The 27,736-nt window shown below is 52.9% G+C and overlaps 2 protein-coding genes across 5 annotated transcripts in view; both read left to right on the top strand.

Annotated features, from left to right (window-relative positions):
• CAPRIN1 (cell cycle associated protein 1) overlaps positions 1 to 5,399 on the top strand; it is a 45,839-nt gene extending 40,440 nt beyond the window's left edge. For all 4 annotated transcript variants that reach the window (XM_074273013.1, XM_074273010.1, XM_074273011.1 and 1 more), the window contains one exon: positions 3,440 to 5,399. In XM_074273013.1, the coding sequence (XP_074129114.1) occupies positions 3,440 to 3,504 (65 nt within the window). In that variant the 3' untranslated portion in view covers positions 3,505 to 5,399. The remainder of the gene's footprint in view (positions 1 to 3,439) is intronic.
• A 2,313-nt stretch (positions 5,400 to 7,712) lies between these two features.
• Positions 7,713 to 27,658, top strand: NAT10 (N-acetyltransferase 10). Its single transcript, XM_074273009.1, has 29 exons — positions 7,713 to 7,845; positions 8,686 to 8,806; positions 9,275 to 9,366; positions 9,581 to 9,752; positions 10,485 to 10,607; positions 11,479 to 11,540; positions 12,569 to 12,683; positions 12,769 to 12,876; positions 13,754 to 13,887; positions 14,077 to 14,170; positions 15,550 to 15,648; positions 17,307 to 17,443; positions 17,629 to 17,753; positions 17,881 to 18,031; positions 18,205 to 18,301; positions 18,381 to 18,497; positions 18,744 to 18,845; positions 19,233 to 19,307; positions 19,689 to 19,805; positions 20,716 to 20,849; positions 20,995 to 21,043; positions 21,540 to 21,636; positions 21,737 to 21,847; positions 22,549 to 22,721; positions 23,276 to 23,395; positions 23,495 to 23,593; positions 24,215 to 24,288; positions 25,101 to 25,184; positions 25,559 to 27,658. The coding sequence occupies exons 2-29, from the start codon at positions 8,699 to 8,701 to the stop codon at positions 25,668 to 25,670; spliced, it is 3,081 nt and encodes a 1,026-aa protein (XP_074129110.1). The 5' UTR covers positions 7,713 to 7,845; positions 8,686 to 8,698; the 3' UTR covers positions 25,671 to 27,658.
• The last annotated feature ends 78 nt before the right edge of the window (positions 27,659 to 27,736 follow it).

Consider the following 27,736-nt stretch of genomic DNA (forward strand, 5'->3'; position numbering starts at 1 on the left):
ATTTATTTTTAAAGAACTCAGTTTTAATAGCTACTAGTAGTACAAATCTTGAGCATAGTTAGCCCTAACTTTATAGGGATAGATTCTCACATTAAACATACCACTTTATTTTTAAATGTTTTATTTTCTCAGTTACATGGTGAAATTTTATTTTCTTTATACATGTACATTCTCTTTTTTTTTTTTTTTTTAACATATTTCTTTGTGAATCATATTGGGAGACAAAAAAAAAAAAAACAATAAAAAGGAAAAATCATGAGTGGAGGGAAGAAAATGAACATAGCATGATGTGTTAATTTACATTCAGTCTCCATATTTCTTTTTTTGGATGAGAATGGCATTTTCCATCTAGGGTTTTTGGGATTGCCTTGGATCACTGAACTGCTGAGAAGAACCAAGTCTATCATAGTTGATCATCATGCAATCTTGCTGTTTTTCTGTCTTCTTGCTTTGCTCAGCATCAGTTCATATAATTCTTTACAGGCCTTTCTAAAATCAGCCTATTGGTCGTTTTTTATAGAACAATAATATTCCATTACTTTTATATGCCGTACCTTATTCGGCCATTCCTCAGTTGATGGATATCTACTTATTTTCCAATTCTTTGCCATCACAAAGAGAGCTTCTAGAAACATTTTTGCACATATGGGTCCTTTTTCCCTCTTTTATGATTTTCTTGGAATACAGATCCAGTAGTCCCACTGCTGATCAAAGTTTGATAATTATTTGTGCATAGTTCCAAATTGCTCTCCAAAATGGTAGGATCATTCCACAACATCCTAACAGTGCAATAGTATCCCAGGTTTCCCACATCCTCTTCAATAATTATCATTATCTTTTCCTGTCACTTTTAGTCAGCCTGAGAGGTGTGGGTTGACACCTCAAAATTGTTTTAATTTGCATTATTCTAATTGTGATTTAGAACATTTTTTATGATTATATATAGCTTTAATTTTTTCATCTGAAAATTGTGTTTATGTTCTTTGAACATTTATAAAGGGGGATATTACTTGTATTCTTATAATTTTGACTCAGTTCTTTTTAAATTTTAGAAATGAGACCTTTATCACAAACACTGCCTATAAGATTTTTTCTCAGCTTTGTTCTTCCTTTTTAATCTTGTTTCAGTTTGTTTTATTTGTGCAAAAGCTTTTTAATTTAATGTAAAAAAGTTGTTCGTTTTGCATTTCATAATATTCTCTAGTTCTTCATAAATTCATTCCTTCTCCAAAGATCTGATAACCTGTCCCTTGCTTTTACTATAATTTGATTTACAGTATCTCCTTAAATTGTGTACTTATTTTGGTATGGAGTATGAGATGAAGATTTCTGCTAAGTTTCTGACATACTATTTTCCAGTTTGCCAGCAATTTTTGTCAAATAGTTCTTATCCCAGAAGATGAAGTTTTGGGATTTATCAAACACTAGATTTATACAGTCATTGATTATTGGGTCACGTATATCTCTAACCTATTTCACTGGTCTACAGTCTTAGGCTATAAGACTAATTTTTATAGTCAGTACCAAATGGTTTTGATGGTTGATGCTTTTTAATAGAGTTTTAGGTCTGGCACTACTAGACCACTATGCTTTGCCAGGTTTTTTTATTTTCTTTTTTCATAATTCCTTTGATAGTTTTGACCTTTTGTTCTTCCAAATTAATTAATTTTTTGTCTCTGTAAGATGGCACTTGTAGAAAAATTTTGGTAGAATTTTCTTTATTAACTCAGTCTACCTAGGAACAATTGATATTTTTCCAATTGCTTAGATCTGACTTTATTTGTGGGAAAATTGTTTCTTGTGTTCATATAATTCCTGGGTTTGTCTTGGCAGGTAGATACCAAATATTTTATTTTGTTTATAGTGATTTTAAGTGGAATTTCTTCTCTATTTCTTTCTGCTGGGCTTTGTTAGTAACATAGAGGTGCTTGATGATCTGTGAGGATTTATTTTATATTCTGTAACTTTGCTAAAGCTGTTGATTGTTTTTCTAAGTATACCATCATATCATCTACAGAGAGTGATAGTTTTATCTCCTTATTACCTCCTCTTAATTCTTTTAATTTCTTTGTCTTCTCTTATTGCTAAAGCTAACATTTCTAGTACCATAGAATAGAATTTTACTGATTATAGTGGGTATCCCTGCTTTACCCCGATCTTATTGGGAATGTGTCTAGCTTCTTCCCGTTACAATGTATGCTTGCTTGTGATTTTAGATAGAAGCTGCTTACCATTTTTTAAGGAAAAATCTATTTATTCCTATGCTCTTTAGAGTTTTTAAATAGGAATGGCTGCTGTATTTTGTCAAAAAGCCTTTTCTGCATTTATTGAATTTATTATATGATTAGTTTCTTTTTTTTCCCCTTAAATTAAAGCTTTTTATTTTCAAAACATGTGCACAGATAATTTTTCAACACTGACCCTTGCAAAGCCTTGTGTTCCACAGTTTTCCCTCCTTTCCCCCATTCCCTTACCTATATGGCAGGTAATCCAATACATGTTATACATGTTAAAATCTATGTTAAATTCAATATATGTATACATATTTATACAATTATCTTGCTGAACAAGAAAAATCAGATCAAAGAGGGAAAAAAATGAGAAAACAAAATGCAAGCAAAATGTTATGTTATGATCCACACCCAATTTCTACAGTCCTCTCTTTGGGTATAGATGGAATTGGTAAAATGTCAGCAGGTAGAGTTGGAACAATCCTGACCAATCCTGTCTAGAGAATTCCAGAATGAGTAAGTTTGGAAAAGGGAAAGAAGGTAATTGTATTGCAGTTTGACTGAGATGTGCCTAGCATGTACAGAAGAATGGGATGGGATAGTCTTTGGAGAAAAGATACAGTTTCTGAATCTGAATCAGTTCTGTTCTAAAATGCTTTTTGGAAAGAGCTGAGTTAAGAATTACTAGGCTACCCATGCCACATTGGATGAGTATGCCACAGAATATTTATTACATTTACAAATGGATTATTTGCTTTTTCTCTGCTTTGGGGTGTTTAATAACTAGTAGTTAAGTAGCTAAATAATTTAAAGGGAACTTAAAATATTCCTGGTGTTGGTTGTAGTAGCCGGTAACCTAAATTTTGCAGCCTTGTTGTAAAGCAAACACAATCCTACTTTAAGTAAAGTGATGTTTTCTTCTTAAGAGGGGATATCTTCTCCTTTTGGTGTTTATATTTTGAAAGAATTTGCTTCTTTTAATTTTCTGGTGGAGCATAATCAGTAATGGATCAGTGGAGCTGAAGAGCTTTAAGTAATAAACATGGATAGGGCAATGTCTAAAAGAGGAATCCTCATTACATGGAGAAGGGCTTTCTAGCTCTAGGCGTGGCAGTTCATGTCTTTGTCCTTACAATTTTGTCTTAAAGAAGAAATTGATGTACAAATGTGTGAGAGAGACCTAAACCCCTATTTTGTTTTGCTTACAGGTCGCGGAGGACCCCCAAGACCCAACCGAGGGATGCCACCAATGAACACTCAACAAGTGAATTAAACCGGTTCACAGGATTATGTTTAAACGCCAAAAACACACTGGCCAGTGTCCCATAACATGTTACCAGAAGAGTTATTATCTATTTGTTCTCCCTTTCAGGAAACTCATTGGTAAAGGGACTGTTTTCACCCCATAAAGACAGGACTAGAGTTGTCAGCTTTATGTTACCTGGATATGGAAGGAAACGATCTTTACTCTGCATGTTCTGTCCTAAGCGTCATCTTGAGCCTTGCACATGATACTCAGATTCCTCACCCTTGCTTAGGAGCAAAGCAAAACACACACACTTTTGGGGTGATCAGATCTCCAAGGTTATTTGATTGAAGTGGCTTGGAAAAAAAAAAAAAAAAGCAAGATTGACTCATTTTTGACATTGGATAAAATCAGCAAATCAGCCCTAGAGTTGTTTTGATGGTAATTGACAAAAACTAAAATATTTCCCATGAAAGGAAGATGGAAAGAGTGGAGTGTGGTTTGGCAGAGCGACTGCATTTCACAGCTTTTTCTGGTTTAAATTGGAGCAATGAACGATTAGATGCATACTAAAAGATGCATGGGTCCCTAATTCCACAAATAAGGCTGACTACCAGCTTTGATTACAGCACTATTCATCACCAGGCCAAACTACTGTGGTTAAAAAATATATACATATAAATTGCTTTGTAACAGCTGATATTGTACAAGACAAAGCCAAAATGCAAAATTGGGCTTTGATTGGCACTTTAAAAAAAAATCCGCAACAAATATGGGATGTAATCTGGATGGCCGCTTCTGTATTTAATGTGAAGTATTTAGATACCTTTTGGAACACATTTAACAGTTTCTTTGATAGCAATGACTTTTGTAAGGATTGGTACTATATATTTATCATTCCTTATGACATGCACATTGTCTGTCACTAATACTTGACCTTGCTGTATTGTCATCTAAATAATTGGTACAGGTACTGATGGAAATCTCTAATGGATAATCATAACACTTTTGGTCACATGTCTCTTTCTGCAGCCTGGAGGTTTTTAAAAGAAAAAGATATCAAATGCCTGCCGCTGCCACCCTTTTAATTGCTATCTTTTGAAAAGCACCAGTATGTGTTTGGATCGATTTCCCCTTTTAAGGGAAATGACAGCCAGCAGTTTCAGTTCTAATGGTATAATTCAAACAAATAAAACATGTTTATAAAAATTGTATCCTTGGAACACTGGTGTTGAGCAGCTAACATACATGATTGAGATCATACAATTGTTCATTGTCTCTCTGAAATTTCACTCATCATCTTTTCCACTGAAGTTTTCCTATAGCTTTTGGTATGTGTACCTGCATTTTACCCCCATTCTCTTGAACGAAGTTCAAATTTTTCCATCTCAAGGTATTGGTCTCCCCACAATAGTGATCTCTTCTGTTACATGAGGAATAATTCCACAGGCTTTCTGGAGGTGGCCCAGTTCAGTAGTGACTTAGCCTTTCTCACACCATGTTGGTGGATCTCGTGTGTGCAGTTGGAGTGCTAGCTGTACTTCGACGGTGCCTATGGACTTCTCTGCTGCTTGCCGTTGCATCCTACTTTGGCTTCATGTTGAATTAATCCCATGTATTAAGCAAAGGCTGCTAAGTTAATGATATTTGTAGTCCAGAAACTGGATTTTATTTTCAGCCTTCAGCTTAGTAATTTGATAAGTAGATATTCAGTTACTTTAATTTTTGAAACCATTCTTAAAACACTCATTGTTAGAAAACTGGATTTTTGCTGACCTTGTAATCTACTAAAATGATAGGCTATTGAAGGACTCTTGAGAACATTCCACATTCAGAAGTTTTGTAAAGGGGCTGGGATTGAAAGGGGTGGGGGGCGTCTTCAATGTTTATTTTAAAATAAAATAAGTTCCTGTCTTTTCTCATTTTTGGTTGTGGTACATCTTATTGGAAGGGTCATGTGTTTACTTACATAAGCAACAGGCTTTTTGGCCAGTTTTCTCCCCTAATTAAATCATAGCTGGCAAGGATGTACCACAACCATATATTATGTAAGTGCCGATAAATATTAGTGGATTTTACTAGGCAATAAGGAACATCCTGTGGAAAACAACTCACTTCCTATGTAGAAGCTACCTTCTCAGTGTTGTTCATGAGTAAGATTCAGGTCATATAACATGATGAAATAGTGGCATCTAGGTCCAAGGATCCAGAATCCAAATTGATCACTTAGAAGAGAGAGTGAGAAGGTACTAGGACTTTTGGTGCCTGCCAGATACACGTGCACTCATGTATACACATGCAGCTTTTTTGCTTCGGGATGTGTACCTTTTGCACTAATTTTTTTTTTCTTTTATGTACCCGTTTGAATTATTGAGTTAAAGAGGTTAATCTTCATCTCGTTTATCTCAAGGGCTGTACAACAGTGCTATTATTATGAAGCATGAATATTCTGTGTAGATGCTTCATTGTGGCATGGTGATGATTTTTATTTTTGAAAAGCTCTATGAAGATGTCTGCCAAATTCCCTCAAACTGGAAAGGCCTATATTTGAGTGGATGGTGACTATTTTGACTAAGAAAATGCTTTATAAAGCCCATTTTGATTTTAAGGTATTCTGTACCCATCAATTTTTAAGAATCCTGAAGCATAATTTGCATATTTATAATTGAAAATTTAAGTTAGTGGAAATTGGTTTCAATATTTACAAATCTGGACTTTTTTCTTTTTTACACACTTAGACAAAGTCAGTATGCACCTGCTAACTGCTGCCAGCTTTAGCTGTGATCCATTCACCAACCAAAAGGAAAAGACAACTTAGCTAGCTTAATTTGTGGCAAGAATGTCCCATCCCAAGTTATTGATTTTCTAGTGAATTGGTGTATTATGTAGATGGTGCAGTATCGAGTCCTCTTGTTTTGTGGAGCATGTGGTTTATTTAGCTTGGTTGCTAAAGGTAGGACTGGGCTGTTTCCTGAGATCCCAATTCTTTTCTTCAAAGAACATAGAGATCTTCCCAAATGTTCTAACTTGTGGTTAAGTGTGCTCAGCACGGTTTAGTAGCCATCATCAGCTTCTGAAGTTTGTTTAGGTCCCCATTGTGCATACTAAAATGTTGCTTAGAGACATACACTGAACCAGGCAACGGCGGTATTTTGAAGTTGAATCTCTCTGGAGTTCATTAACAGAGATTGTTCCTGCTGAGAAGTGCAGACACCAACTGGGGTGGGAGGACGGCGCCTGATGGACTTCCTTTCTAAACCAGGCTGTCTGGGGTTTGATGCTGTTCTCAGGGCTTTCCAGGAAGAGGAAGGAGCAATAAGTAGACCCGTGCTCTAAAGATAAATGAAAACCCCCGCGCGCGGCCTGGAGAGGCAAATGCAAGTCGGCCCCAGGCTCGTGTGAGCACTCCAGCGGCGGAGAAGGGGCAGAAGTCCAGCGCTGGCGGAATCCGGACTTGGCACGGAGAGGGGCGAAGGTCCCTTCCGGCTGGTGTGCCCGGGAAAGTCCCAGGAGGGCGCTGGGCATTTCGGTTACGCAGAGAACTGGCTCCAAGTGCCAACCCAGTCCCAACTGGGGTCATTAGACCCATGCTCAAAGTGCCCGTAGCTCAGGAAAAAACGCCGCCGCCCCCCCGACACGAAAGCCTTCTTAGGAGGGCCCGACCACGGAAGGGAGCGGGGAGAGACCCGAGTTCTGCGGGGCACGCTGGCCGAGGAGACCCCGGGCCGCCTCTTGGGGAACATCCCGGGAGAGAAGCCCCTAGGGCCGTGGGCTAGGACGAAGCGCGTGCGGGAGGCTCGGTCTGGGGGCAGAGCCCGGGAGAGAGCGTGCCGGCCGGCGGAGGGCACCACGAGTGCAAAGGTCAAGGCGTGGAGCTGGCACGTCCCTAGAGGAGAAAGCCATTCCTGTTAGAAACGAGATCAAGAATACTTCGAAGGAAGGCGGGAAATACGAGCTGAGAGCGCAAGGAAAGGGAGAGGAGAACGCTTCCCCGCTCCGGCTCTGCGCAGCCGCAATGCGCGGGAATTGGCTTTGGGCGCCCTTCTCTATTGGCGAAGGCGTAAGTGACGTCACTAGAGAGCGCCGCGACTCTGCTAGGTCCCTACAGGCTCCTGAGTTTCTCCTCGGGCCGCATGCGCACGCCAGGGCACTGGGCGCCTCCTCCACCTCTCCTAGATCCCCGGAAGCGAGGGCATAAAGGGGGCGGAGTCTGCGCGCCGCCGTTGGAGGCTGCCTCGTTCCCGCAGCTGCCCTCACTTCTCGGGTCCTCCCTTCTTGCGGCGCCTCTTCCACGTGCGGGTGCTCCACGTGCTTCCGGCTCGTCCGCCCCCCAGCGGCGCTCCAGAGTCAGGCCGTGCACCGGGAAAGGTAACGGGGTTGGGGGCTGCGGGACGCCCCGGGGGGTGGGGCCGGAGCTTCGGGGGGTCGAGGCGGGGCTTGTGCTTGGCGTTCGAAACGGGACCTAGTGCAGACCCACACCGCGAGCTGGCCGGGCCCAGGCCGGGGCCTCCCAAAGACCACGACCCGCCCTGTCGTGCTCGTTTCCTCGCCTGTAAAGCGGGGGAGCGCAGTCCTTTCCCAGCCCTGTGAATATATCCGGAACCCCGAGGGGAGCCGCGGCCGGGCTCTGAGCCGCTGCTCCCGACCACGTGGGCATCGGGGCGCGCTGGGGGCCCGGATTTCCCTCGGCACCAGCAGCGCCCCCTGCAGCTGCTCCCTGGTGCTGATGTGGCCGCTCCATCCTCCAGGCGGGGACTGAGGAGGGAGAGCCTTTCCCGGGCCTGTGGACCCAAGGGGCGGGTGACCGAGTGCAGGAACTCTCTCTCTTCCCCCCCCGCCCCAGTGTGCACGCTGACATCTTCCCCTCTGCGCGTTGACCCCTCCCCCGGTGGGTGCTGACCCCGCTCTGTGCACGCACACACCTCCCCCTCTGTACGGGGGCCGCCTGTGTGCACGCAGACCCTTCACCCCCGGCCTGTGAGCGCGCGTTGTCCTTTTCGGTCAAACTCAGGGTCCAACCCGAACCTTCCTGAAGTTCGGGAGCGCCCTTAGCGCCGGCCCCTCCCCGCCCCCCGCAGCCTTTGCCCGCTCGTCTGTGAGCGCGGCCCAGCTGCGCCCGCCGGCCCTGGCTCTCTGGGGCTGGGAGCGCTCCAGCAGACAGGTGACCGAGTAGGAGCTCCCGCTGATTCCTCCCCGCTGTGCTCCCAGGGCCGCCTTCGCCATGCAGAGGAAGAAGGTGGACAACCGCCTCCGGGTCCTCATCGAGAATGGCATGGCCCAGCGCCAGAGGTCTCTCTTCGTGCTCGTGGGAGACCGCGGCAAGGACCAGGTGAGAGCCCAGGGAGGCCCTGCGGAGGGAAGTCCGCCCCCTCCCACGGAGGGCGGGAGTGAGTGGTCCCTCCGGATTCCGGGTCTGCAGCTGAATATGGGGCGGCTCCGGGTGCGCTTCCCGGTGTTCGTGAGGCTCCCGGCCCGAGGTCCTCATTCCCACGTCCGGCCTGCAGACCGGAGGGGGAGGGGACGGACCCCAGGGCCAGGCTCCGCGTGGTGCGGGAGGCGGCGCCAGCCCGTGGAAGGCCCCCTGAGCAGGCCTGGGCCCAGCGCACCCCTCGGCCGAGTGAGGGCCTGCTGAGGCCGGGCACTGGCACGCTCCGGGACAGGAGGAGGGGCGGGGGAGGGCCAAGCGGAGAACTGAGAGAAGGGGAGCACGTTCACGCTGAGTGGGGGACCTGGTGCGGAGCAGGGGCTTCCCCTCCCCCGCTGCGCCCCCCGTCCTGACGCTGCGCCTCCCCCGCAGGTGGTCATCCTCCACCACATGCTGTCGAAAGCCGCCGTGAGGGCCAGGCCGTCCGTGCTGTGGTGTTACAAGAAGGAACTCGGGTTCAGCAGGTGAGCCGGAGCCCCGCCCTCCCTCCCGGACCCTGCCGTTCTTTCCAGGCCTGGCCCCGGCCCCTCCCGGGTGTCTGGCCGCGGCCCCCGGGGCTCCGAGGTTCCCCAAACGCCTCACAAAGAACCACGGGGGAGGGGGGAGCCAAGGCCGGTCCGGGCCCGCAGCGCCCGTGGGGAGGCCCCGCCGCCGGCCACACTCGCCCCCTCTCTGCAGCCACCGCAAGAAGCGGATGAGGCAGCTGCAGAAGAAGATCAAGAGCGGGACGCTGAGCGTGCGGCAGGACGACCCCTTCGAGCTCTTTGTGGCGGCCACCAACATCCGCTACTGCTACTACAACGAGACCCACAAGATCCTGGGCAACACCTTCGGCATGTGCGTCCTGCAGGTGAGGGCCGCCCGCGGGGGAGGGGCACGTGGGGGTGGGCCAGGCTGGGGCCGCAGGGGCCCCCCTCCTTGGCGGGGCTGCCTGGGAGCCAGGACGCTTCTGGTCTCTGAGTCAGGAAGCTCTGAATTCAGATTCAGCCTCACGTGCACTAGCTGGGTGGCCCCGGGCACGTCCCTTAACCCCGTCTGCCTCGGTTCCCTCAGCCGCCAAACGATCCGGAGAAGGAAGTGGGGGCTGCCCCAGCGTCTCTGGTGAGAACACCGTGGGTGGGTCACGGAGAGTCAGACGGGACTGACCCACGACGAGCGGGGCCCGTCTGCGTAGCGGCCCACGTGCGCCGCCGAGCGCTCGTCTGCACGATGTGGGACAGAGGTTGTCGTCGTCCCCCGTCGGACAAACGGAAGAGACTGACGGGGCAGCCCCTGAGCGGGCCTCCTGCGGAATCCCGCGCTCCGTCCCAAGTCCTGCAGCTCGCTTGCTTACCTCCCCCCCCCCGGGGGCAGCCTCGTGCCTTTGAATCTCAGACCACCGCCTAAAACGGACGCGAGGCTGTGGGATGGCATCCTGGGCCGTGCAGCTCGGCCTTCCACCGCCTCCCTCGTGGGCTCTTAGAGCCTGAGCCACGCTGGGTGGACAGTTGTGGGCCCAAAGGGGCTTCCCTCAGGCGGACCCCGGGGGAGCCTCCCATCCAGCTTCCGGACAGGCGGTCACCGTGTCTGATCCTCCTTCCAGGACTTTGAGGCCCTGACCCCAAACCTATTGGCGCGAACGGTGGAGACGGTGGAAGGGGGCGGGATCATCGTGATCCTCCTGCGGACCATGAACTCCCTCAAACAGCTGTACACGCTGACCATGGTGAGCCTCGGTGGGGGTGCTTGGCCTCTGAAGAAGGGTGGCCGGGTCCGGGCATGGGACATCTGCCGGGGTTGCAGCGGGCCTGGTCTTGGCGGGCTCTTGGGCTCCGGCCCTGCTCCACCTCTCCATCCCCTTTGCCTGCTGTCCCCCCAGACCCCTTCCCTGGGGCTGTCCTGACCTCCTCCGCAGGCTGCAGCCAGCCCCAGCTCCCTGGGCTTCCTTCCTTGGGCACCTCCCACCGATGGGCACCCTGTAGTTGGGCCCCAGACGCCTCTCCAAGGCCTCACCCACCTCCGACCGCTCGCTCTCCCTCCTCCCGCTGTCCTTTGTCCTCTCGGCCCACGGCCCTCCTTCCCTGCTGAGCCGTCCTCCTCACCTGTCCTTCCCCTGCTCAGCAAACCTCAGGGCTCCCTATTGCTTCACGCCTGGCTTTAGCCCGCTCGCCCAGTTGGTCGTAGGTGGCTGTGCAGCCCCCTGAGCCCAGGGGAGAAGGTGCAGAAACAGCGGGTGAGAATGTGCATATTTATTGCACACTCTGCCCGTCAGGGAGTCACCAGCCTCTCCTGGCCTCCGGGCCCGCCATGGAGGAGTTGGCTCCCGGGGGGAGAGGGCTAGCATTGTGAGCGCCGGGGCTCACCCAGGCAGATGCAGGGTGTGTTGGGGGGCTGGAGAAAGAGGGGAGGCTGGACTCCAAGGCAGTAGGGAGCCGCCAAGGGCATTTGAGAAGCATGACCGATGCTGTCGTGGGCACGAAACAAGCAGAAGCCACTTAAGTAGATGGAGGGAGGAGAGGAGCTGCCTGCTGGGCCCGGGAGCAGAGGGCAGGGGTCCTCTTCCTCCCCCGCTGACGGACGCCTCCTTGTCCTTCCAGGACGTGCATTCCCGCTACCGGACGGAGGCGCATCAGGACGTGGTGGGACGGTTTAATGAGAGGTGTGGCTTGGGGTCCCCTGGCTGGGCAGACTCACGGGGATGATGGGGGCTGAAATTCAGCCAGAAGCTTTGCCCTGGTTCCGCGGCGATCCAAGATAATGGATTTTAAAATGGGAAATGGCGTAATGGGCAATGGGGCGGCGAAGGGCTCTGGCCAAGTTGGAAGGCCTGGCTCCCGTAGGAAATGCACGTCAGGAGTCCAGCCAGTCTCTATGGAGATGACTGCGTCCGTCCTCCCAACTGTGCACCCATGGCTCCTTATTAAATACGAGCTAATGTGGGAGGAGTTTAGGGCAGGGACCAGGAGGGGGCAGTGGGGCTGAGCCTCTGCAGGGAGGCCGGGGCAGGCGGAGCGGCATTTCAGACCTGGGAATGTCCCTTTGGCCTTGGGAGCTGACCTCTGCTCCTTCCAGCACTCCCGCCTTGGTGACTCGCTCTCAACGGAGCAGGGGCTGGGTCAGAGCTTCCTCAGGAGCCTTTGTAGTCATTGGGGAAGTGGGAAGCTTGTGCCGGGTGACCGGCCTTGGCCCTGCCAGCTCCAAGTGGGCGAGGCCACGGGGAGCCTCCAGCGAGCTTGCAAACATGCGAGCTGGGGCGCGACCGGGGCCCCCTGCCGGGTGTGGGCAAGGCCTCAGACCTCCCTGTGGGCCTTAACGGGGTCTCATAGAAATGACTTCATGTGCAGGGTGGGCAGGCACCTCAATTCTGGCAGTGAGGGCTACCAGAGGACAGGGGCTGCATTCGAATCCCTCAAACGCCTCATAGCTCTGACCTGTGCACCTGTAGAGTGGGGATAGAATAATGTCGATTTAACCATTTTTTAAGCCCCAGAGCCTCCTGAAAACACTAACAATTGTCCTCATTTTGCAGATTAGGCGTCTGGGGCCCCACCACAAGGTGCCCATCAATGGGAGGTGGGAGGTCTCCCCAGGGAGACCCCAGCTCGATCTGCCTCCTTGGTCCTTGGAAGGCGTGGGGGCCGAGGGAGCACTTGGGGGTATTCAGGCGGTTCCTTCTCTCCCGGCCAGGTTCATTCTGTCCTTGGCCTCCTGCAAGAACTGCATCGTCATTGACGACCAGCTCAACATCCTGCCCATCTCCAGCCACGTGGCCAACATTCAGGCGCTGCCTCCAAAGACACAGGTCAGCGGGGACCCCGGGGGTCTGCATGCCACTGTGGCTGGGCTCACCGGAGTGCTCACCGACCTCTCTGCCCTCTTCCCGGCAGGACGATGAGCTGTCGCCCTCAGACCTGGAGCTGAAAGAGCTGAAGGAGAGCTTGCAGGACACTCAGCCCGTGGGCGTGTTGGCGGACTGCTGCAAGACTCTGGACCAGGTGCCCAGTGCGGGTGTGCCCACCGCCCTGCAGGGAGGGAGTTGGCTGCTTTCTTCATGGGGGTCCCTCCAGCCTGGGCAGGGGGGCCAGGTGCCCAATTCCCTCTCTGCACAGCTCCGGCACATTTTTGAGTTGTCACCCTCGCGGGTTTCCGCGGCCCCTCATCACAATCACAGGGATGCTTCTGTGGCATTTAAAGGTTCCCAAGGCTCCTAAACAGGGAGGCCCACACAGCGATGGCCTTCTTTGTACAGACAGGGAAACTGAGGCCCAGAGGGCTCAGCTGACTGTGTGAGGTCACATGGGGCGGGAGTCACCCCCAAGTCTGAGATGCAAAGGAAAGGGTCCAGGCTTACAATGGGCCTGGGTCCTGGCAGAGCGACATGGCCGTGTCCTGGGAGACACCACGCATCCTTAGACCCGGCCTTCCTCAGGGACTTGGGGCGCTTCCTGGAACCTGGGGCAGGAGGAGCCAAGTTCCAATCCTGCCTTGGCTACTTGCTGGCTCTGTATCCTGAGCAAATCCTTCACTTCCCTCGGCCTTAGTGTCTCCCTCTGTAAAATGGGGGCAGTGATAGTGCTCGTCTCTCACTGTGGTCATGAGGATTAAGTGAAAGAAAACAGCACGGGGTCGGGCATGTGGCGATTGCTTCTCAGCAGCAGCAGCCTGCCTTGAGCCCCAGGGAAGCGATAGTCTCCAGCCATGAAGGGGCACGGGGCTTCCCTGGCCAGTGGGCTGGGTCCTTCCCCCTGGCTTCCTGCAAGCTTGCTTGGGGTGTGGGGGAAGGGGCATGGAACCTCCCCACGGGCCTGCTCAGGGTGGGGGGACATCGGAACCTCTGTGGTGCCCCTCCCACAGATGACTTCTTGTTCCTAGGCCAAGGCTGTCCTGAAGTTCATAGAGGCTATCTCAGAGAAGACCCTCAGAAGTACGGTGGCGCTCACGGCAGCCCGAGGCCGGGGGAAGTCGGCAGCCCTGGGGCTGGCCATCGCCGGTGCAGTGGCCTTTGGGTAAGTGGGGGCCCTCTCTGCTTCCTGCCGGAGCTGGGGCGAGAGTCTGGTGGCAAGGAGTCCTGAGGGGAATCACGGGAGGTGCAGATGCCATCCTCAGTCCTGTCCCCCCCTTCCTCAATACCTGCCCTGCCCCCTCTCAGACTGCTTGTTTACAGGGGGAACAACCGGCTCTTCTCTTGTCCGCAGGTACTCCAACATCTTTGTCACGTCCCCCAGCCCGGATAACCTGCACACCCTGTTTGAGTTCATCTTTAAAGGCTTCGATGCCCTTCAGTACCAGGTAAGCGAGCAGGGAAGAGAGGGGTGCGATGCTGGCCCCCTGGCCCCGGTGGTGGAGAAAAGGCCCAGGGCCAGCTTCTGCCGGGTCCGCGTCCTCGTGGTGACTGACGTATGTTAGGCTCTAAGACACATTTGGATGCTGGGCCATTTGGCCCTCACTAACAACCCGGGCACAGGTGCTAGGCAACCCCATCTTTCAGGTACCCCAGTAACTGTTAAATTTTCCTTCCCAGATCTGTGTTCCAGGTTAGTTGTTTTTCCTGTGAGATATTTCACATTTTCTGTTTTTTGTTTGTTTTTCCTTTATCCTATCTCAATTTCTCACAAAGTCGTTAGCTTCCTTTGCTCAATTCTAATTTTTAAGGAATTATTTTCCTCAGTTTGCTTTTGTGCGTCCTTTCCCATGGCCAGTTTTGCTCTTTAATGCATTCTTCTCATTAGCTTTTTATATAAATAATTTTTTGGCACCACTCTCAATTCTTTGCCTGATTTTTCCTCTACCTCTCTTACTTGATTTTAAAAATTCTTTGAGGCCTGGGCCTGAGCCTAGGTCTTACTCTCCTCGGGGGCTTTGAATGTAGGAGCTTTGACTTTGTTATTTTCTCATGTGTTTGATCTTCTTTTCACCGTAATAACTTTCCGTGGTCAGAATCTTTTTCTGTTGTCTGCTCATTTTCCTAGTCTGTTACTCGGCTTTTAACTCTTTGCTAAAGTCGGGCTCCATTCCCAGGGTGGGGGGGTGCAGCGTCCTAAGCTGTTTTCAGAAATCCTTCTGGGAATCTGCCCTCTCTCCTGCCCCGGCGCTGCTGGGAGTGTCGCCCCACTGTAGCTGCAGCAGATCTGTAAGACCTGGGGTGCTGACCGGGCCCTGCTGGGGCGATGGGCTGGACTTCCCCTCCCCCCCCCAGTTACCACAGATCTTTTCTGCCGACCCTCTAAGCCCTCTCTGGTCTCTCTGGGCTGAAAGGTCTGGAAGCCTCCAGCACTGCCGCCGAGTCGCAGGGCTGCAGACTAGACCCCCACCCTGATGTCCCAGATCTTTTCTGCTGACCTTCCAAGTTGTTTTTGGCTGGAAAATGTTCCAGTCAGTCTTTTGGTTGTTTCAGTGCCCTAAAATTTGCTTAATAGTCATTATTTAAAGGAATTTGGGGGAGGGGTTGGGCAAGTTTCTGCCTTTGCTCTGACTGGTGAGGTGACTCATGTAGAACTCCTGCAGCTTAGGGGTCTTGGAGGAGAGACTTGAAGCCAGCCGGTAGCCATTGGGAACACATTGGAGGGTGGGGCTGGTCCCGGCCTTGTTCCCTGAGGATGCTTGTGGGGGCCCCTGGCCCCTCCCCCAAATCCTGTTGCCTTCATTCTCCCTCCGGCTTTGTGTTTCAGGAGCATTTAGACTATGAGATCATCCAGTCGCTGAATCCCGAGTTTAACAAGGCGGTGATCCGGGTGAACGTGTTCCGTGAGCACCGGCAGACCATCCAGGTAATGTGCTCCGGCCCTTTCCTTCCCTCCCTTCCTGGCATCTCCCCTTAGCGTCTGGTGCTTCCCTGTCAGAGAGTGTTGTTTTTAGGGAAAATGTTTACTTTTACCAAGTGTGCTTTAGTCAGCTTAGAAAACCTTGGTCTTGTCCCCATTTTTGGTTGGATCAGTGAGATACCGCTTAAAGCAAATAGGCCCGCCATGTAAGTCCCAGGGAGCTCCCAGTGTCTGTATGTTTGCCCACGGTGAGGGAGAGGCCCCCTCCCCCGTGGTGGGCAGGCCGGCTGAGCCGGGAGCCGCCTGGGCAGCTGTGGCCGAGGTAGTCCTGCAGACTGGAGGAGGAGCCGCTGGGGCGTTCGGGCTGGCCTTTAGGTGTGAGAACGCCCTTCTCCCTTACCTGGAGTTTAAATGGTGAGGAGAGAAGGCTTCTCTCTGAGGCCCCGATTCTGTCTTGTCCATGACTGTGGAAAAGAAAAAAGCACAGAACCGCGCTGTCCTGAATGTGGGGTCAGGGTGTGCTCGTGGGCGGGCCCCTTCCTTGGCGCGGTCTCATCAGAGAAAGGGGAGCGGTGTCCATTCGTCCTGAGTGCGTCGGGGCGGTCTTCTGTCTCCACAGCCATGGCCCCTCGAGATGGATTTGTTCACCTTTTTCTGACTCTAAGAAGGGGTCACAGAGGTGATCTCCAGGCAAGCAGGGGCTCTGCCCTTTATGCATCCGTCTCTTCCCGTTTTCTCAAGGCTGGAGACATCCCCTGCATGACCACAGTTGTCCCAGGAGGAATTGGTTACTTGAGTCATAAAGTGTTTTCTGTCAGAACTTTTCTAGAAATAGGAGGGACCCCACAACCTCTGAGAGCGTCATGGCGGTATAAACCTGGGAACATTGATGCCGAGAGCCTCAGGAGCTCCCTCCCAGTCCCCCTGCATGTGGACTTTCCCCCCCCCCCCCAATTAAAAAGTATTTAATTGCTCCCCTTCCCTCCCTCATTTTAAAAACAAGCTCTTTCCCACAGTTACTGTGGTCGAGCTAAACAAAAGCTGCAATTGCAGCCCAAGTCCCTCCTCTCTGTTAGGCGGGAGTACCCTCATCCCAGTCGGTCACTGGCCAGGACCCTTGTACTTGGCTCGGTTGCTTGTCTCAGACATGACCCAGTGGGTCAGCACTGGAAGAGTTGGGGCTCCGGACCTTAAATGTCCCAGGGCTGATGGCAAAAGATCCGTCTCTCTTGTTCCCGTTTTGTGATCATTGACCAGCTGGGCTCTGGATGATGCTTGGGTTGGGGCACAGTCAGCACTGCCGTGCTGGTGCTAAGAGAGCCAAGACACCCTGGGTCCTGGGCGCCCACACCCTGAGATGTCACCTGCTAGAACCCCCTCATTTACAAAGGGGGAATCTGAGGCCCAGTTACGTCAGAGACCTCAAACTAAGCATTCTTTCCCACTGAACCGCTCCTTCGTGTGTTGACACAAATTGAGTCCTGGGAGGTAGTGGAGAAACCACCTAAACTGGCCCCAAATAAACGACAAATCCAGGCATTGTCCTTCAGTAAACCAGGTCACACATTTTTGGGGAAGGGGGGCCGACGGCTGCCTGGGTGCTGCTCGGGACGGCATGCTCCAGGCTCCCTGGGTCACGTTCCCTCTGCCGTGTCCCCCCACAGTACATACATCCTGGGGACGCGGTGAAGCTGGGGCAGGCCGAGCTCGTTGTGATTGATGAAGCCGCCGCCATCCCGCTGCCCTTGGTGAAAAGCTTGCTGGGTCCCTACCTCGTCTTCATGGCTTCCACCATCAATGGGTAGGCGTGGAAGGGGGACCACCCCAGTGCCCCTGGGTCCAAGTGCGGGTGGGCTGCCCGTGCACCCCGAGGCTGGGTGCGCCCCAGTTGTCCCTTGACACTTAAAGGGGAATGGGGAAGCAAAAGATTTTTGTCGGCGCTGACGGGCCAGGGCCATCGTGACCTGAGCTATCTTTGCTCTATAGATACGAGGGAACGGGCCGCTCGCTGTCTCTGAAGCTGATCCAGCAGCTGCGGCAACAGAGCGCGCAGAGCCAGCTGAGCACCACGGCCGAGAACAAGGTCACCACCACGGCCCGGCTGGCCTCAGGTACCGGCCACAGGGGCCCCAGGCTGGGGGAAAGCCCCACGCCCGGCTGTGCCCGGCCACCAGGGGGGGCTGTGCTTGTGGCCTCCAGAACGGTTTTGAACCCTTTGCTTTTCCTCCCCGGGAGCAGCTCGAAGTCTGCATGAAGTTTCCCTCCAGGAATCGATCCGGTACGCGCCCGGAGACGCGGTCGAGAAGTGGCTCAATGGCCTGCTGTGTCTCGACTGCCTCAATATCACCAGGATCGTGTCGGGCTGCCCTCTTCCCGAGGCCTGCGAGCTGTATCCTTCCTGGCAGGGCCTTGGCGGGGGGATGGGGGCACGGGGGCGGGGCCCTTCCGGATCTCCTGGGGCAGTGACTCCTCCCGGGCCCTGACTCGGAGCTCCTCCTGGGCCGTCCTGGAGCTTCCCCAGTGTTCAGCCACATCTCAGGACTTTCCTCAACCCTGGCGCAGCTACTATGTGAACCGAGACACTCTCTTCTGTTACCACAAGGCCTCCGAGGCCTTCCTCCAGAGACTGATGGCGCTCTACGTGGCTTCTCACTACAAGGTGATGTCATGCTGGGGCAGCTTCCCGGCCAGCCAGGGCGGCCTCCGGGACCTTTCTGACCTTCCCCTCCCCCCCACAGAACTCCCCCAATGACCTTCAGATGCTCTCGGACGCCCCGGCTCACCATCTCTTCTGTCTCCTGCCGCCGGTCCCCCCTACCCAGAACTCCCTGCCGGAAGTGCTAGCGGTCGTCCAGGTTTGTGACTTCCTGCATGGGGGAATCGGGCACCTCGGGTCACTGGGGAAACTCCCGAGGGGTTGGGTCTACGGGGAAGGTGGACCCAGGGCTCCGGGCACAGCTGGGGGAAGAGCCCTTTGGTTTTGAGTCACAGAAGTGACTGTGGGCACGGGTGCCAGGGGACAGAGTCTAGCCAGAGCAGTTCGGGTCCCAGCAGGGGGGTTGGTCAGAGCCCCTGCCTCTGAGATGCCCTCCTCCCCCCAGGTCTGCCTCGAGGGCGAGATCTCTCGGCAATCCATCCTCAACAGCCTGTCTCGGGGGAAGAAGGCGTATGGAGACCTCATCCCCTGGACCATCTCCGAGCAGGTGAGCCGGCTTTCTTTGTGGCATCTCAGGGTGCAGTTTAACGGCCGAGAAGAGGTTTTTGTTGGTCTTTAAAAAGAACCCATAAAGTTTTGCTGGGATTTTTTAATATCATTGTCACCAGCGGCTCGTTCTCCCACCTCAGGAGAGCCCCCTCTCGGAACACATAGGCCCGGGGAAAAGAAATAGATGTTGGCACTGGCCGGTGGCTAGAATTGCCCCCTGCCCTTGTCGTCCCCACCTCTGCCGAAGATAGGCTTCAGACTCTGAAGTCAGTTGGTCGTGGGCGTTTTTTTCAGGAAACCTGCAATACTTGGAAGGGTCAGTTGAGTGTATACATTTCCCCTTGGTTCGGTCTCTTTCTGAGCCGCTGACTTGTCCCCCCCACAGTTCCAAGACCCTGACTTTGGCAGCCTCTCGGGTGGAAGGATCGTCCGCATTGCCGTGCACCCAGATTACCAAGGGGTAACGTGTCCCTGTGTGCCCTCGGGTATGGGGCGTTTCTTTGGTTGTAGCTGTGAATTGGGCCTGCTTGTAATGTAGGGGACAGCCTGGCTCTCCCTCTCTAGGGCTAGGGGGCCCAGGAGCCTTTCCCTCTGATGTCCCCCTCCCATGAGCTCTCACCTGGTGAAAACGAGCACTCTGGGCTGGGCTCAACTCCAGTGTCCCCTAGGGCCCCTGGGAGGTTCCCACTACTTGGTCTCCTGTCACAGTGACCTCGAGCCCGGGCATCTCTGAACAGGGAAGCAGGACACGAGGTGTCCTTGGCCAGGAGCAGTGCCAGGACCCTGGGGAGGGAGGATGAGGGGCAGCGTCTCACTGTGTCTGTGCTTCTCTGCCCTGAAGATGGGCTACGGCAGCCGGGCCCTGCAGCTGCTCCAGATGTATTACGAGGGCCAGTTCCCCTGCTTGGAGGAGAAAATCATCCAGAAATCACAAGAAATCCACACCGTGAGCAGCGAGGTGAGTGGCCTGGCTGTGGCTGCCCCAGGAGCCTCCAGTTGTGAGCTCCCACTCAGTAACGTTGCTGTTCCCTCTCTTTGGGGGGCCATTTGAAGCCCCCTGAGAAGGGCCCTCATGCTCACTGAAGCCTTGGGCTCAGTCATCTCTCTGTGCACCCTTGAGATTGTTTTTTCTTAATTTTGCTGACACCCTTTGTTTTTCCATCAAACTTAGTTCCACAAATGTCCCCCCCGCTTCCCTCCCCACAATTTCTTGTAGCTAAGGAGTTTTTTGAGATTTTTTTTTTTTTAATTCAGAAATCTACCACAAACATTGATCGTGCTCCCAGTCCGTGCAGCAGTCCTCCCTGTAAGTTCTGCTGGACTGAGCAAGGCCAGGACTCCATCCGGGGCTTAGATGTCCTGCATACTGCTGCAGTTATCCCAGACTCTGATCTAGAAGTCTGAACATGGCTCTGCACTATATACACACACTCTCACGTGTTGACCTGGGTCATTTGCCTGGCCCTCTCTGCATCCTTTCAGCCCTGTCTCCCCAAGCTTTTCCGAGGTCTCCGTGTTCTGTGGCTCTTCCAGGGCACTCGCGTCCCATCTCCTTGGGGTGCCATGCTTGTTTGTTCGGCCCCACCCTGTGGCATTTCCTTGGTTTCAGTCTCCCTCTGCCCCCAACCCCCCCCCCCCCCCGACTGCTGCCCTCACACAGGTTCTGGAGAGGCCATTAGAGCTGGGGGTGCCTTGGGGGCGGTTGCCTCAGTAGCCTTCCATTACAGAAGGATGCTGACCATAGGGTCGCCACGGGAGGGACTTTGGTCCTGCCGAGGCAGAGCAACTGGGGTTTTAAATAGTGTGACTGCAGCCCAAATCTGCCAGAAGGTGCGAGTGATTCGCCTTCCCTCTGACTTCCACCCTAGGCTGTCAGCTTGTTGGAAGAAGCTGTTTCGCCCCGGAAGGACCTTCCCCCCCTGCTCCTCAAGCTGAGTGAGAGGCCTGCAGAAAGCCTGGACTACTTGGGCGTCTCCTACGGCTTGACACCAAAGTTGCTGAAGTAGGTTACCTGCCACCTGTGGCTCCGGGGGCCGCCACTCCGGCTGGGGCCCTCCTTGGTCATTCCTGTTCCCCACCCCCTGGCTCTCAGGCCAGAACCAGCCTGGCCACTTGGCACAAACGCACCATGTCTCCTGTCCCTCCAGGTTCTGGAAGCGGGCTGGATTTGTTCCTGTCTATCTGAGGCAGACACCGGTGAGTGTGTGCGTGAGCGTGCAGGTGTTCGAGTGTCCCGATGACACCCCGTGGACACGTGTCGGTCTCTGCCACTCCTCAAGGGCAGGGTCAGTCTGGCCAGAGGGAGCCTCTGCAGCGGGCAGACCGCTGGCCCCCTGGGGCTTGACTCCCCCCGGCTCCAGGAGGGAATCCAGGCATCTTTACCCCTGGATCCTTCTGCTTGGGCCTCATGTGAAAGGACCAAACTGTGTGGCTGATTCCCAGGAGGCTGTTGGGCCTTGGCCACTGCCCATAGCCCTTGGCGAGGCTCGAGGGGCAGCTTAGTACGGAGGCAGCATGAGTCAGTCTCCCTCTCCTTGGGCGCCTAGTAAGCACCTAATTTCCTGTTCAGAGGAACCACGAACCCTTGTTCTGTGGGACTCACTGCATCATGGCAGGGGGAGGGAGGAAGAGATGGCTAAGGACCAGGCTCCAGAAATCCTTGGGGCTAGCGTGTGGGCTTTCTGTTCCTCAGAATGACCTGACAGGCGAGCACTCGTGTATCATGCTGAAGACTCTAAGTGCAGAGGAAGATTCCGAGCAGGACTCCTGGCTCCCAGCTTTCTGGAAAGGTACAGACTGGTGGAGCGTTTTGGGGAGCTGGGCTGTTGGGGGCTGAAAGGGAGGGACACAAGCCTCCAGTGCACCAACTTCCCCTACCCTGTGCCCCAGATTTCCGGAGGCGCTTCCTGTCCTTGCTGGCGTACCAGTTCAGCTCTTTCTCACCCGCCCTGGCTCTGAACATCCTTCAGAATAAAAATATTGGGGACAAATCCCAGGCAGGTGAGTGAGTGCTCAGGTTTGAGGGGGGTTGGGCTGAAACTAAGGAGCCCCGAGGAGAGGGAGTCTGGTCTGGTGGATGAGGGGTTAGGCACCCATGGTCTGTCCCTTTCCCATCCCCCTCACGAACTGGGCGTTCTTTGCCAGTTAACGTAGCAGTAACAGCAGCTAGATGGGACATTTGTTGCTTTACAGTTTGCAGAACTCTTTGCCCATAATCTCTCCTTCACAAGCCTCATGGCACCCTTATGAGGTCAGTGCCATTCCCCTTTTACAGAAGAGGAAACTGAGTCTGAGGGAATGAGCCCAGAGCCCCAGTGAGTGCCTGAGGCAAGATCTGTCCTCTGTCTGGGGGCCTCTTTAATAACTACATTTCCTCCTTTGTCACATGGGATGACAATACCGGTCCTTGTGATCTCCTTGGGTTATTGTGAAAAATCAGATGGGCTCATGTGCGTGGATGCATCCTAAAAAGATTTGTTGGTGTGGGAAGGATTCTCTGGACTCCCCTCTGGTTTCAAGATGGCGCCTTGCTGTGGACTGCTGCGATCCACTCACATTAATGCCCAGGAGTCTGGGCATGAGACCTGGGAGCCTGGGGAATTAACCTTCTTTAGAGTAAGGGGGCGGGGGAAAGGGGTGATAGGACAGGCCTGCCCTCTGCTGGGGAAGAGAGCAAAGGCCACTGTGGGCTGTGTCCCCAGAGTTGAGCCGCGGAGAGCTGGAGGCCACCTTCCTCTCTTACGACTTGAAGAGGCTGGAGATGTACTCACGCAACATGGTGGATTATCACCTGATCATGGACCTGATCCCGGCCATTGCCAGGCTGCACTTCTTGGGCCAGCTAGGTCAGCTGTCCCTGTCAGCTGCCCAGTCGGTACGTCCTCGTTCCCCCCCCCCCTCCCCCCGGCATGTCTTGGGCCTGGGTGCTTCAGCCTCGGCGGCTCTTCCTGAGCTCTCTAAAGCTATGGGGCTAAATGGCTACTAAGCTGACCATTGGTCACCAAGGCTTGTTAGGCATCCACTGTGTGCCAGGAGTCTGTTCTCAGGGAGCTCATCTCCAGTGCCCACTACCATGCTAGGAGGGTGGGAGGGCAGTGTCTGAGGCCCCACGGGCCAAGGATGTTGTGGGAAAGGACGGTCAAGCAAGGGAGCAGGGTCTCCCCTTGGCACCTTCCAGGCAGGGCTGCACAGCCCCTTGTTGCAGGAAGTGCAGGCTTGAGATGGGCTGACAGTCTCGGGCCTTTGTGGCCAGGGCATCTTTTAGCTTTTCGTCCTGCTCAGAAGGGCTACGAATGTTGGTCATACGGCATCGCCCATGTCCGTCGGCACCAACCAGGGGCACTGGGTAGCTTGAAAGAAGGCTGAGGGCTGGGGTCATGTCGGGACTGAGCGGGCCAGAGGGCAGCTCTGACGCCTTATGCTTCCCAGGCTCTCCTGCTGGGGGTCGGCCTCCAGCACAAGACCATGGACCAACTGGAGAAGGAGATCGAGCTGCCCTGTAGCCAGCTGATGGGCCTCTTCAACAGAGTCATCCGCAAGGTGGTGCAGGTGAGAGCCCTTCCCCGAAGGGTCGGGCTGCCCACCCTTAGGGAGCCCCACGTCCTGGCCCCCAGGGTGACCCTGCCACCATATTGTTTCCTTCCTCAGTTGTTCAGTGTGATCCAGGAGAAGGCCATCGAGGAGCAGATGGTGGCAGCGAAGGATGTGGTCATGGAGCCCACCATTAAATCTCTGAGTGAAGACCTGGTACGGCGGCCCCTTCCCTCATACCTCCAGAAAGTCTTTCCTCTGGGAAACTGGGAGGCAGTTGGGGGAGGTGGGGGAGGGACGAGATGGTCCATAGGCGTTTGTGTGTGCACGGCCTTGGGCCGTGGGCTGGGACGACAGACCCAAGTGCTCGCTGTGTCTCCCCTCCTCTCAATCCTCTGGATCCCTGATGCTTCAGATGCAGCCACACGGGCAGCGGCAGCTACTCTAGCCAGGCCCTTGGTGCTTGCAGGAGTCCGAGATCTCAGGCTTGGGATCCTGAGGCCTTAACGGGTTTTGCTGCCAGTGGTTAAATCTGACTTGTTCCTGCATGGTTCTTTCTCTTTGTGTCTTGTGTGGAAAACTGAGCTCTCTGGGATTCGTGAGAAGAGAGTGGAGGCTTATTTCTGTTGGCAATTCCTTTACTTCCCACCCCTGAGCACAGATTTAGACTTGGCCCTGGCGTGTGTATGTGTGGAATTAAGGTTTTTCTCCACTGAGGGAAAGACGGGATGGCCGCTTGTAAGGCAGAAGGAAAGAAAGGAAATTTTTTTCTCTTTCACCTTCTCTATTGCAGTTAAGTGTGAGGTCTGACTTGTTCCTACTGTTTTATAAACTCAGGATGAAGCTGCGAAAGAATTCCAGGAAAAACATCGCAAAGAAGTGGGGAAGCTGAAGAACATGGACCTCTCCCAGTAAGGACCTGCTCCCAGCCTCCAGAACCCCGCTCTGCTGCCTTGTAGTTCCGGTTTTGGGTCCCTCTTGGCTACCAGTTAGCGTGCCGATTCCACCTTGGATTTTGCAGGGAGCTTCCTCTTGTTCTCTGGGGTGGTCACTGCCATTTTAAGGCCTGAGGCCCAGTGTAGGAGCAGCTCTTAGATCAGAATTGATGTCCCCTCTGCCCCGGGCTCAGCCCCTACTTTCTGGGGGTGCTTCACTCTCACCTTTTTCATCTCAGTAAGCGATTATTAAGCACCTTTCCTGGGCCAGGCACTATGTGGGGGCTTGGGAGTTCAGGTGTGTCACTGGTGTGGAAGAGTCTAGGCAGCGCTCAAAGCAGAGGGTAGTGATGGGCTCAAGCTTTTGAGGATCCCCAGAAAGGTCACGGCACCAGTGTCAGGAACCCTGATGGGCAGGGACCACCGGCCACCTCAAGTTGAGCATATCAGCGTCTGGGCCAGGCATCTCGTCTCAGGCTCTGCCTCAATTCCTCCTTAAGAGGCTCATATGGCTGTTGTGGTCCATGTCCCTGGCTGCCTCTGCCCTTCCATCCCCTGGGGTGTTCATTAGCCTTCTGGGTAGTGAGGCAATTGATGGAGTGGGGGATTCTGGGTAGCAAGGCCAGCTCAGTCTCACCCTCGAGCCAGAACGTGATCTCGCCCTTCCTTTGGGCACGTCATTGTGTGGGCACGTTCCTGGTCTGCAGAACAAGAGCAGGATCCACAGCTTTTCCTCAGGCATGGCCCCCTCCCATAATCTCTCTCACCCAGCCCTGTCCCCTCTTTAGATACATAATCCGTGGGGATGACGAAGAGTGGAACGAGGTTCTGAACAAAGCCGGACAGAATGCCTCCGTCGTCAGCTTGAAGAGGTGAGACCTGGAGCCTGTGGGCCGGCGCAGTGAGAGCGCCAGATTAAGAAGTGCATCTGGCCCTCCCTGCTCCATTTTCTGGATGAAGAAACCAAGTTAAACCGGGGAAGCAGTGGCAATGCCCCCTTCTCAGGAGGAGTGGGATCTGGCAGGGGTCCTTGGACTGGATGGGTGGGAGGGGGGCAGCAGGACTCCTAAGGAGGAGTCTGTTCAGAGCAATCCCAGTGGGGGCTCAGGTCCAGTACCTCTCAGTTTCCTCTCATGTCTGAATGTCTGAGGCAGAGGAGTCAACATGGTAACATGGTCACCCTGTGTGTGCATTTGGGAGTGTGGGATGGTCTCCATCTTTATCTCTTTCTCCTCTGTTTTCTCAGTGATAAGAAGAGAAAATCTGAAGCAGAAAAGGATCTGAAACAGAGCAAGAAATTGAAGAAGGGCCGAGATAGGAAGAGCAAGAACGATGGCAAGCAGAAGAGGAGGAAATAATGGTGGTTGCCAACTTGGGCATCGGGAGACCTGAAGAACTCTGGGGCCGACCCAGGCGGGTGCTGCCCATAGCCTCACAAGGACCAATCCGGGGGCCGTATGGGCAGAGATGTCCCTCCAAGCTGGGGTGCTCACGGCCCGGCACTTTGCCTTTCACCCTGGACTTGCTCCTCCTCCTTTTGACTTCCTGACCTGTTTTCCAGATTCGTTCCTCTGCACCCCAGAGAAGCCGAGGGGCTGAAGTGTCATAAGAACACAGGACACCTCACAAGCATCTTGGGAAAGCTGCCCATGATGGGCAGGAGGAGTAAGGGGGTCAGGGAAGAGGAGGCTGGGTTAGGGGCTGAAGCCAGACGCTTGGGTTCTGGGACTGTCCCCGTCCAGTGGGAGGCCTGATTCCCGCCAGTGTTTCGTGACCGAGAGCCTGGAGCTAACTGTGGGCAGGATCTTCAGAGCGACCCCACTTCTGACCAGTCACTGTCTGGTGATGGATGCAGGAAGCTGCCACCTTAGGCGGCCAGGAAGTGAGGGCCACGCAAGCTTTATTTTCACACTTTCAGTCTCAGAAGGACTATTTGCTGGTTGGGTATTAAATCCCTTTGTGCCCATCAACTTTTCTTTGCCTATTATTGTCTGAGCTTTGAGTTGAAGAAGAGAAAGAACAGGCCTGGATTCGAATCCCATGTCTGCTGCCTGCTGGTTGTGCTACTGTGGGTAGATCATTTCAGTTCCCCAGGAGAACTGAACTCTAGACAAGTTACTGATGAATCTTGGTGGAGAGAATTTCACCACTGGGAGTTCTATGCTGATGAACTCACAGGTCCAGACCAAAAAATGCTGAGGAAAAAACATGACAATTCTGGTTAATTCTTGTCCCTAGATGTCTGAAGGGCTTAGAAATGGCCAGATGTACATGCCAGTGTACCCTATGCCATCATAGACATATCATGGTTTGGTGAGGGATTTGATTTCAATGTCAGAGGCAGACAGGAGAATTAGGAGGCAAAATCTTGTTGGATGTGATGGGATCTGAAAGCATGGAGCAAGGAGGCCGCCCTGGAGAGGAGAGGGGAAACCTGGATCCTGCATCGAAACGAGCGCGGGAGCTGATGCCCAGGAGGTCCCTCCAAAGCTCCTTGCCACCCTCAGCGTCTTCATTTGAAAAGGAGGGCTGAACGGAACCAGGCCACAGCCCCTTCTGGCACAAACGTTGCCCTCTCTGTCACCTGTTCTTGCCATGTTGGTTTTGGGGTTCCCTTTGTCAGCGACTAAGTGCCTGTGGTCTCGGCTTAGGTAGAGCTATCTCTTGCTGGCAGCCACCATTGTTGTCTGTGTCTGTGTTTAATGATTTTTGCCCCAAAGGTCTCAGGGAGGGATGTTATTTTCAGATCAGTGATTCTTCACAGGGAATGGGATTTCTAAATGCCGCTTATTGGACGAGTCTCATTGCTCAGCTTATCATAGGCCAAGCGGAAGCGGTGCCTTCAGTCCTGAGTTTCAGATCCCAGCTTTGCTATGAGCTATTCACACATCCTGGTCAAGATTATGATCTTCCTCTGTAAATTGACCACCATTGGCCCTTTCCTCCTCCCTTCTCCCCAATCCATCCTCTCGTGCGCTTGAGCCATTCTTAAAACAGATTCTTAATTTTGGGTCCGTGAACTTGATTTTTAAATATTTTGTTTGAGAACTCAAGATATAATTGGTGATCATTGTCATTCTATGCATTTTAATTTATCCATTTAAAAGCGGGATTCTGAAAAGGGGTCTGTCACCAGACTGCAGGCCCAAGGGGTTCGCCACACAAAAAGAGGTTAAAAAGTCTTTACAAACTGTATCCATAGAGATGCCAGTTCCACAATATCCTCATTTATTTTTCTTTGTATTCTGATCTGCAGGATGAATGTGCTCATGTCAGATACTGTGCCTTATTTCCATAGCCTGCTTTCAGTCTCCAGGATTATAGTAAACACAAGCTCCTTTTCCATGGCTTCTGTTGTACAAGTCGAGAAAAGGTCTGGTGCTTTTTGCAAAAGGGTGTTGATATGGGGCAGGAGGTGTGTGGG

This window comes from Sminthopsis crassicaudata, chromosome 6 (genome assembly GCF_048593235.1).
Source record: "Sminthopsis crassicaudata isolate SCR6 chromosome 6, ASM4859323v1, whole genome shotgun sequence".
NCBI classification, from domain to species: Eukaryota; Metazoa; Chordata; class Mammalia; order Dasyuromorphia; family Dasyuridae; genus Sminthopsis; species Sminthopsis crassicaudata.

Bases quoted from the DNA above. Each gene is read 5' to 3' on its own strand.
- NAT10 (XM_074273009.1), top strand. From the start codon at position 8,699: ATGCAGAGGAAGAAGGTGGACAACCGCCTCCGGGTCCTCATCGAGAAT. The intron at 17,444-17,628 runs GTAGGCGTGGAA...TTTGCTCTATAG, and splicing joins ATGGCTTCCACCATCAATGG to ATACGAGGGAACGGGCCGCT. The intron at 19,806-20,715 runs GTGAGTGGCCTG...CTTCCACCCTAG, and splicing joins TCCACACCGTGAGCAGCGAG to GCTGTCAGCTTGTTGGAAGA.